This window comes from Anopheles bellator, chromosome 1 (assembly GCF_943735745.2).
Source record: "Anopheles bellator chromosome 1, idAnoBellAS_SP24_06.2, whole genome shotgun sequence".
In the NCBI taxonomy this organism is placed as follows: domain Eukaryota; kingdom Metazoa; phylum Arthropoda; class Insecta; order Diptera; family Culicidae; genus Anopheles; species Anopheles bellator.
This window is the reverse complement of record NC_071285.1, coordinates 39480818-39490817: the sequence shown is the minus strand read 5'-3', so window position 1 is coordinate 39490817 and position 10000 is coordinate 39480818. Positions and strand designations below refer to the sequence as shown.

The window sequence follows — 10000 nt, the reverse complement described above, 5'->3', positions numbered from 1 at the left end:
AATTAACGGGCTTAAGGTTACGCAAACCAAATGGGAAATTGGAATTGGAAATTGAAAACAAAAAAACACTCGGAGACACTCGGCGGAAGACATCACGCAGGACGAATACGAAACGATAAGGACACCAATGGGAAACAAACAAAACAAAAACCGGTGTGTCCAGTGATCAAACCACCCACACATACAAAAAACAGAATGTAAAACACACGCACACTAACGGACAAAAAATGGTCGCAGTGTGCAGGACGCGGAAATGGTGAACACGGCACACAACCAAACACACTACTGGGGGACATCGTACACCCGTGACCGTGAGGCTCGGGTCGGTGGCGGCGGAACTAGTGGCAGCGGGGCCTTACTCACTTTTCGTAGCACTTCTGGGGAAAGCAATCTTGCGGTATCTTCGGTGCCTTGCGCCGCCCGAAACTGGGGAAAGCCATTGGATCATCGTAGACACCTTGCGAGTTCCGACGACCACCGACGGTGATATCGTCCACGTAAGACACCAGACAGTGCCAAGGCTTTCCCGCAAGATTCACTAGGACATGGAGGGAGAGAGAGAGATAGTGAGAGAGAGAGGGGACGCCCCACAGTGCGGGTGGGCCACTTACGAGGGGCGTCCGAGTCGTAGGACTTGTACGGTGTCCGCTTGGGCGTGTGCTGCTGAGAGCTGTCCTGCCGGGAGCTGTCCCCGTACGTGACCATTTTCTTCAACGGTGGCATCCGGTCGCCCGCCGGATCATCGTCGTCGCCGCGCCCCGACGACTCCTGCCCGATCGTACGCTGAAACTCCTGGATGCTGATCCCCAGCTGGCCCCGGCTGCCCCCCTCCGTCAGCGTGTTCGGTCCGGCCGCCGCATTCTCCACGCTGTAGCTGCTCTTGAGCGACAGCGTCTCCAGCCGGTCCTTGGAGAGGTGCTTACGGGGCAGCTTTTCGCTCGACACCTTCATCGGTAGCGCCGCCGCCGGGTGCCCCTGATGCTCGTCCTCGTCTTTCGCCTCCTCGACGCGCTCGATCAGACTGAGCCGCTTGATCCGATCGAAGCTGCTGTGGAAATCGTTCTTCCGCCGGAACACGATCGGTATGGTGCTGATCGGTAGGTTGGCCGGGCTGCCGGGGGCTCCTAGCGTCGTCGTCGCCGCTGCCGCTGCCGGTCCCTGCTCGGCCGCCACGAACGGGGCCTGTAGCTGATCGCACAGCCTCTTGATCTCCTGCCCCATGTTGAACTCCTCGTCCGTGATGTGGCGCTGCTTCTCGAGACTGCGCCGCTTCAGCTGCGCCTCACTGCGCTGCTGTTGCCGCTGGCTGGAACTGTCATCGGACTGGTCGGCAGCGCCACTGCTACTGCTCCCGCTACTGTCACGGTTCGGCTGGCCCAGATGGATCCCTTCGGCTGGTCCTTCGCCGCCACCACCCCGTTGGCATACCGTGGTGGAGTTGGGGCGTCGTAGTCGGACTACCTCCTCCGCCAGTATGGCTGGCCGCGTGACGGGGCAAGTGTCGAAGGAGTTACGACGTCCCTCGGGTTCCGGCGACCCGTCCCGGTCCGTCTGGGACAGACTGCGCCCCAGCGACAGTGACTTCAGGCTCTTCAGCTCCGTCTCGAAGCTGTGGATGATGTCGTCAAACTCGGAGCCCTTCACCAGCGGTTCCTTGTCGTCGCTGTCGCGTCCCGACTGCAGACTGCCATTGTCGATCGCGATCGTTGGCCCACGACCCACGGGCTGGGCCGGGCCGGGGAACGGTTTGTTATTGTCGATGCCGCTGCTGCTGATGCTGCCCCCGCGTCGGCATTCCAGCGCCTGGAAGATGGAGTTGGAGATGCTGCTCAGGTTCGACTTGAGGCTCCCGTTCGAGACTTTGCGGTCGGGCGAGTAAAGTGCCCCGCTGTTGAGCAGCAGACTCTCGGTATCGGCCGTGTCCACCAGGGCCGCGCTGCTGTAGCCGACGGTTTCGCTGAAGTAGTTGTTGCTGCCGTCGATGTCGTCGTTTAGGAACTGGAACAGCTCCTTCTGCTCGCAGTTCAGCAGCTCGTCCTTCAGGTTCATCTGGTTGATCAGTTCGTCGTGGTCGATCGAGAGCGTGTTGAGCGAGTGATCCGACAGCCGGCCGGCGGCCGCCAGGGCTTTCCGCAGGCTGCTGCTGGTGCTCGGCGATCGCTGATGGGCACCGGCCCCACCGATCAGCGGTGACTGCGTGGCCGAGCTGACGGCCGAGGGCACCCTATCGGTTGCGGCTAAAAAAGAGTTATCCTCACGTCGAGCTGCTGCTGCCGTTGAGGCCGTTGCCTGGGGTTGGATGAGCGAGATGTTGCTACTCCGTAGGTAGTTGGAGCCCGCGTTCAGCACTTCCTGCATCAGCGGGGAGTGACACTTGGCGGCGGTGAGCGATGCTGATGGCGAGCTGGCACTGGACGTCTTCGAGGAGATTTTGTCCAGCGATTTGCGGTAGCTGGGCGACCGGTTCAGGAGTGACTTCTGGTACTGCAGGTACGCCTCGTCGTACGGTTGGTACGCCGTGTCGGCGATGTGGTAGGCACTCCGCTGGAGCTCCAGGGAGTCACAGGGACCGGGTTCGTCCTTGCTCTGCTGGGTACCGAAACCGGAAGACATTTGGCGCAGAATCTTGCGCTCCACGTCTTGTTGGTGCGGTTGCGGCCCTGGAGGTTGCCCATCGTCCCGCGGCAACGCCCGGTCGTCCATCTGGGACACCGTCTCCTGGCTGCCGGAGATCGTACGCAGCGGCAGGCGATCTTTGAGCGGGATGTCGTAGCAAAAGTCCGACCCGGAGACTGGCCGATTGAGCGATTCCTGGAATGGGCGGCCATCGAAAAGAATAGGTTAGAAACATCCTGGAAAAGTCAGTGGGTGTGGGAAGTAGTACTCAAGTATTGTGTAGTGTCCCAAAAAAAAAAAATTAACATCCGCGATCCGCGTGAGGTGACATGCTTACAACAGTCTGAGGCTGATCCTCTACCTGATAGCTTTGGCTATAGATTGGTCCACCCGGGTGCCGGTAGTCGGCAGGAACTAATTCCTTTGGCAGGCTCATGTACTTCTGCTGTTGCTGCTGCTGCTGCTGCTGTTGCTGCTGCTGTGTCTGTACCTGTTCTGGCTGCTGCTGCTGGAGGTCCACCGAAGCCGAAGGGAGTGTTTGGGACGCCTCCGTACCCATACCCATCGGTTGCATCTCGAGCGCGGTGTGCTTGTTTCGCTTCTTCTCCTCACGCTGCTTGATCACGATCTCGTTCACGAGCTGCTCCAGCTTGGTGTTGGCGTAGTTCTCGTTCTTCTCCTTGCTGGCGTTCCGCTTTTTGCGCACGATCGAGCGTATCCGCTCGAAGCTGCGCGCCAGCTTCGAGTCTTCGCCCACTTCCTGGCGTCCGGTAAATATATAGGGAAGCGTTAGTTGGGGCGCTTTGGGACTTGGACGGTAGTACAGGGGGTTCTTGGGGGGGGCAATGTTTCTGCTACAACGAGCTAGTGGAGCAACAAAGTACAGTGCTAACGTAGGCAGCTTCAAGCTTCAACTACAACTAATTGCTGCCAACAGGCTAAGGCTACGGCTAACACCAAATCTAATGCTAGTTCTAGATGGCCTATGGCTATCCATTGTACTGCACTAACTGCCCACTAAGTACGGCAATCCTAGAGAGCAATCCTGGTGCGAATCGGGTGTTGCTAGCTAGCGCCCCTGCAGCCTCTAATGGGTGCCTACTAGGTCCCTGTGGCCCCCGGGGAAAACCCAATTTAGAGAATTTGGAATTTACCTGTTCGAAACTCTATCACACATTGAACACAAACACATCGGGTGACGCCACGCGGATGCAAGGACACACGTGCACGCATACACAGTGACGGTAGTGGAGTACAGTAGTAGTAGTAGTAGTAGTAGTAGCAGGAGTAGTTGCAGTAGTAATAGAAGGAGCAGTCGTTTGTTGTTGCAGAGTACAGATGCATAACAGAGCACACACGCAGAGCAGAGAGACACACGCAGAGAGAGTCATAGGTGAGTTGGTCCAGCAATCAGAGGGGTGTGCGGAACCGATTCGGGAGTGTTTTTTATTGTGGTGTTTATTAACAATGGAGTGTCGTACAATTTCGAGCAGAGTAACGCGTTCGTAGGACCCGCAGTAGAAGTACAAGAAGAAGGCGCATGAGCAAGGTCGATCGTTTTGGGGTCGATGAGGACGACGGGTCGAAATTTTGAAGAGAGTAAGAAAAACACACGTATTTATATATTTACACAAGCATTGTTAAAGTCTTCGTGACAGAATAGTTTTTGGACGATCGATTTGAGAAGTAGCTCCCATTGCTGGGCTAATGTTGAATGTGGTGTGCAGTGGGTTGGAAGGTGTATTGAAACTCCTTCAGCGAACACGATCAGCTGGGTTCTCGTGGTGATTGTGTGACTTAAGTGTGTCGCTGGCGCGGTATGATTACACGGTATGTAAAAGGCTTTATGTAAAAGCATGAGGTTCAAGCTGTGAAAACTATGAACATGATCGAGTGGGTATACAGAATTCTCTGCATTCATTCCTGGTTCACCGATAGGATTAACTTCAAATGTGATCCAATGTGATCAATCATATTTCAAAAATGGTTCTCAAAAATTTGAAAAGGAACCAAAACCATCGTCGTTTGGATAAAACAGTGCATTGGGTTAAGCAAAAAGTTTCCGCGACATTTGTTGGAAAGAGTACGTTTGAAGCATTATTTGTGGTAAATTATTTCCTCGGCACTTCGCTCTAGGTCGACGAGTCAATGAAAAAGCCGAAGAAATCGAAATCGAATTGATATGAAAGGTGTCAGGATATAGCTGGGGCATAAGCCTTGCTGAATCGCAATGATTACGGCGTAAGGCAGCTGACAACAACACAAACGACTTCGATGCCTGAATTGACGGCAAACAAGCATACTTTTTGTGTTTTGTCCACCATCAACACCCTGTGAATTTGATCCTCTGCTGTGCCCAACTCGACCGGTTGATCATTTCGATTTTCTGCAAAACTTTTTTAATTGTAAAAAAATCACTGAGTAGAGAGCACCGGAAAATTACTTTGCCTAGTTTTGTTTTACCGATACCGTTACTATATAGATGTGCCTAAAAGCCACACTCAATCGTGACTTTGTGTGGGGCGATTGTGTTGATCTCACTCAATTTAATTTTGGTTTCCACGTAACAACGGCGTTGTCGTCATTTGAACCCACCAAAGTTGGTGTCTGTTGAAACTATAAACTACGACGACAACAATAACACACACATAAACCTATGGTTATTCACGGCCATGGATGAGTTTTCAGCATTCAGGATAACACAGATGCAGAGAGGATCACAGGCATACACAATAGGTACATTCTGCTACGGAGATCGTTCAGTCGCAAACACATACAGACACACAGACAGAGAGCTAATGGCGATATGATGTGATGATGATGCAGGTGAATGTTTCGCAATTGATGACACAATCATGATGCAGCACAACCAACATAAGATCTCTTTTCGTCTCTCGCTCGCTCTACGTACCTCCTTTTTCGACTTTAACTCCTCCGAGTTGAAGCTGTTGAGCAACAAGGCCAAGAACAAGTTCAGCACCATAAAGTTGCCCATCACTAGGGCCGGCAGAAAGATGGCGAAACAGGACGATGCTCCTTCCTGTGTGTGTGTGTGTGTGTGTGGCATTAAAACAGGGTGATTCAACTTTACCCCACGCCCCGCCGCGCACCGTACTTACCTCCTCTTCCGCCCGCATACAGTCCCACAGTGGCTCGATCCACTCTCCGCAAAGTATTCGAAAAATCATCATGAACGAATGGAAAAAATCATTAAAATTCCATCTGCAAACGAAAGACGGAACGGAATGAGCTGTGGGGACCTCTCTCGACGGTGGGGCGGGTGGGTGCCCGGATCCGCCTTACCTTGGCACCGGATCCGGTGCAAACTTGTCCGGAGTGTAGTCTTTCGAGAACAGCTGCATGCCGATGACGGCGAAAATATAGATAACAATCACCAGCACGAAGGTCAGGTTACCTAGAGCACCTATTGTCGATATGATAATACTTAGCAGGACCTTCATCGTGGTCCATGATTGTGCTAGTTTCAGTACCCGTAACTGCGCACGAAAGAAGAGGGTAATGCGTGTGAATGCGAATGGCGTGCCCCGAGCGTGGCAGGCTTAGTGTGTCTGCTTACCAATCTTAAACCTCGTAACACCGTTAGCCCCTCTATCAGCTCGAAGATCAGATCGAGCAGACTCACCGAGACGATGATCAGATCGAATATGTTCCAGCCGCACAGGAAAAAATCTTTCGACAGTGCCAGCACCTTCAGTATACATTCTAGAGTAAAAATGGATGTAAAAACCTGCCGAAAAGAGGAAGACCGTTAACTATGGGGTTGCCCGGAGAGCCTGCACCCACTGCTCACCTTATTGCCAATATCTAACGCGTCTCGCACGTTCGCGTTCATCCCGTGGTGTTCTAGTGCTAAAAACATCGTATTTAAAACAATACACAGTGTGATACCTAGCTCAAACAACGGATCCTTAACAATCTGCGAACGGAAAGAGAGCGAAAGTTAGCGCGCAGGGCTACGCTACATTTACAACTGTTCCGAGTCCGTACCTTATATAAACAATTTTGAAACTGCAACCACCCTTCGTAGTCTATGCAACATTGAACACAGCTATCACAATTTCTATCAGGAAGATCGTCTTCTCCATTGTGGGACGACGACAGAGTGGCATCGAGTGGACAGAGGAAGGCATACGGATAGAAGGAACACGGAAATGTAAGACAGTTGCTGCACCGGGGCTCTGGCTCCGTGTCCGGCAGGACATCCACCTACCTAGTACAACAATTTGAGACAAGTACTCGGGATGGAGGGCATAAACGTTCTGCTGTTTGATTTTCGCCAGATTGCCGTTACACTTGATGATGCGAACTTCCCGCGGCGACAGGGCCAGCGTGACGGGCGTTACCTCGCGCTGTTGCTGCTGCTGCTGCTGCTGCTGTTGGAGAGGTAGCGTCAGCTGCGACGCAGGATGCGGCTGCTGCTGCTGTGGCTGTGGCTGGGAAGATTGTGATTGCTGCTGCGCCAACTGAGACAACGCAGGCTGCGGGTGATACTTATGCTGTGGGCCCGGCGGCTGCTGCAATTAAGAAGCAATCAGGAGTGCGATATGGAGTCGTCAGCCAGGACAAAGGCTCTCGGCGCGGGGAACCAATTAAAACGTGCGAGCGCGAGCGTGTTGAGGATTGGGATGAGGTCTATGGGTTGGCAGTACAAAAGTACTGCCAACATGCTGCCCAGGCCTAGGACAAAGCAAACAAACGGGGCTGAGAGGAGAGTCTCCAATGGGACGCCTTGGGCTCTGGGTGACAAATGTGTGAAAAATGGCTTCGTAGCCTCGGGCCCCACGAACCTGCTCGCCCAGCGGATCGCCGGCCACGTCCTGCTCTTCGTGGTCGTCCACGACGCCGGAGTCGTCCAGCGACGACTCCCGGTTGACGCCTCCTTCGCTAGCGTTGGAGCTGCCCTGCCGACTCGACAGCAGGAGCTGCCCCCTGTAGTTGGGTCCTGGACGGAAGGAAAGAAAAATGGGACCCGTGAGCCGGAACTCGTTCGACATTAAGGTGCAAGGTCAGTGCGGGGATGTTGATAGAGGAATAAATCATGCGGAATTAGAAAGACGTCACTCGGGATGTGATTGATGGCTCGGAGTTCAGATCCGTGTCACTTTATTCGAGGTTCGTGGGTGTTTGGGGGAACAAAATGGCGAAAAGTTTGAAGATTTCAATACCCATACATTCCACAGACGCCCTGACTCTTGGGTCGTTCGGAGGAAATGGATAACTTTTTTTTAATATATGATCTCATCTTTAGGAAACCATAAAAGGACGATTCAGTAACGTCTGGATTATCGCATTTCTCATCTCAGTTTCAGCTTGTCTGGAATTCCTACATTTAAAAAAAATACTTAACAATCCTCCTTCCTTCTTGACACTGTTCCCGTAGTCAGACTTGTTTGCGTAGATCTGAAATTTAATGTTTCTGACCCTTTATAGTTTAGTATTTTAATAAAATTGGTCGTTACGGGCAAAAATTTCGCTAAAAATAGCCTACTTTTAATCCAAGTATCTTTGACTGCTCTTCTATCAGTGGCATGTGAATGTTCAACGCCAGAAATATTGAAAGAAGAGCAACTCAAGCAGGGTAATTGGCATCAAATAGACGCAATTTGAGATTTTTTAACATTTTAAAATTATTTACAAATGGAGAAGTACATAGAAGTTTGAGGATTAATTTGATTTTGGGTGCTCCAGCAACGCTTAGAGTGAAAGCTATCACATTATTGTTATAATCGTGCCTGATAAATGTAAGGACACGGTGTCAAATGACTTAATCCACTTCAAATCCTGCACTCATTCGAAATATGAAATGGACGAATTGCCACCCGGGGGACGGACGAGTTTCCGTCGTGATACGCACCCAGTGGATGCAGAGTGTTGCTGTTTTGCTGGTGTTGTTGCTGCTGTTGTTGGCCCGTGGGGCCGACGGTCAGGACTCCCTTCGTCCTTTGTACGGCCAGCGCCTGGGGCCGGACGATGCTGTGCCGTGGGCTAGGGCTGGGACTTGGCGTGACCGAGCGGCTTTTACTCTACGCGAGTGAAAAGGAAGAAAAGGGTTCCAATGTTTACCCGGTCGGCGGTGTGGAGAGCGTCCCGATACCTACGTGGCTGTTCCCGTTGGTGCTGTTGCCCTCCTTTCCCTTTTTCCTTCGGCGCGTCTTTTTGCGCGAATACGATGCCAGCAGGACGCCTTTGCGAGCGTCAATTTTCTTGCGCTGCTGCTTGCTGAGCTGCTTTACGTTCAGGTTGGCCGGGTCGAAGCTGAACGTGGAGTCGTCCCGGTGATCGATCAGATCCTTGCGACGCTCCTGTAACATTAGTTTGGCTGCGTTAATACAGGATTTGTTTAAATTGTTGGCAAAAAGTCCGCCTTGGATACCTCTTGTGTAATTTGCGATTCCTCTTCGTAGCTGAGCGCCACGACGGCCAGCATCAGGTTAATTAAATAGAACGAACCGAAAAACACTACCACCGTGAAGAAGGACACGCTCATCGGACCACACGTTGCCAGGACCTGTCCACGAAGAGGGGCCAGAGAAAAATAAATACAAATTTACAAAAACACGATATGACTACAATCAGAATGGTGTCGCGCCTCGGTTTGTTGATTCAAAATCGCACCAGCAATCGATGGCGAAAGCTCACCGAGGTTGCCAACAAGTGGACACGCCACGTGCGGAAATGAAAAATCCGCCCACACCCAAAAGTTAAGCATAAGCGCAAGATTAATGGTCCCACTGTTCCACTGTGAGTGGGTGGGGGCACCCGAGACAAATTGCTTTTCTGCACACAATCCACCGAGAGCCACGAGCTGGGCAGTGCAGAATTTTTCCGCCTTTCTTCGGCTTTTGGCGCAAACAAAAGTCGGGCGGCGAGAAATGTAAAATAAAATGTCTTGACTCGAGCGAAGGTCGCGGCCCCCGGAACCGGGGCCCTCGCTGGGTTCGGGCGGCCAGTTGATACATTGAGTGAAATAAATTCTGCCCCCGGGAATCGATCATTTCTCTGGGTCAGCTCCCTGGAAGTGGAGCCCGGGATGGGCTTTTGGTTGTTGTGGCGCGGTCTTCGCTAGGACGATTTATGACCTTGGGCGGGTTTTGGTTGTGCAGGAGTAATATAAAGCACCCGGGATCTTTATCTTCAGATGCGAAATGGATGATGGATGCATTGGGGCTGCACTTTTTAAAGTATTTAATTTAACGGAAAAATGATGACAAACAGATGTCTTTAAGCGTTCGCAAAAAGTATCCAACACGTTATTTAATAGCGGACTGTTGTTTAATATTAAAATTCAAGGATTTAAGAGCCTCTGACTGTCACTTGCAAAAGCACAGCAAACTTACTAAGAAAATGGAACAGCTGAGCCCTG

The 10000-nt window shown here is 51.9% G+C and overlaps 1 protein-coding gene across 1 annotated transcript in view; it reads right to left on the bottom strand.

Moving 5' to 3' along the window:
- LOC131215570 (sodium channel protein 60E) overlaps positions 1-10000 on the bottom strand; it is a 22203-nt gene that overhangs the window by 8640 nt on the left and 3563 nt on the right. Inside the window, exons 7-22 of the mRNA XM_058209962.1 lie at positions 9011-9145; positions 8736-8939; positions 8492-8660; positions 7425-7579; positions 7302-7304; positions 6848-7133; positions 6625-6716; positions 6428-6553; positions 6194-6364; positions 5920-6113; positions 5736-5838; positions 5528-5656; positions 3771-3782; positions 2954-3376; positions 612-2811; positions 364-538 (exon numbers count right to left, since the gene is read on the bottom strand). Of these exons, the coding sequence (XP_058065945.1) occupies positions 364-538; positions 612-2811; positions 2954-3376; positions 3771-3782; positions 5528-5656; positions 5736-5838; positions 5920-6113; positions 6194-6364; positions 6428-6553; positions 6625-6716; positions 6848-7133; positions 7302-7304; positions 7425-7579; positions 8492-8660; positions 8736-8939; positions 9011-9145 (4577 nt within the window). The remainder of the gene's footprint in view (positions 1-363; positions 539-611; positions 2812-2953; positions 3377-3770; positions 3783-5527; positions 5657-5735; positions 5839-5919; positions 6114-6193; positions 6365-6427; positions 6554-6624; positions 6717-6847; positions 7134-7301; positions 7305-7424; positions 7580-8491; positions 8661-8735; positions 8940-9010; positions 9146-10000) is intronic.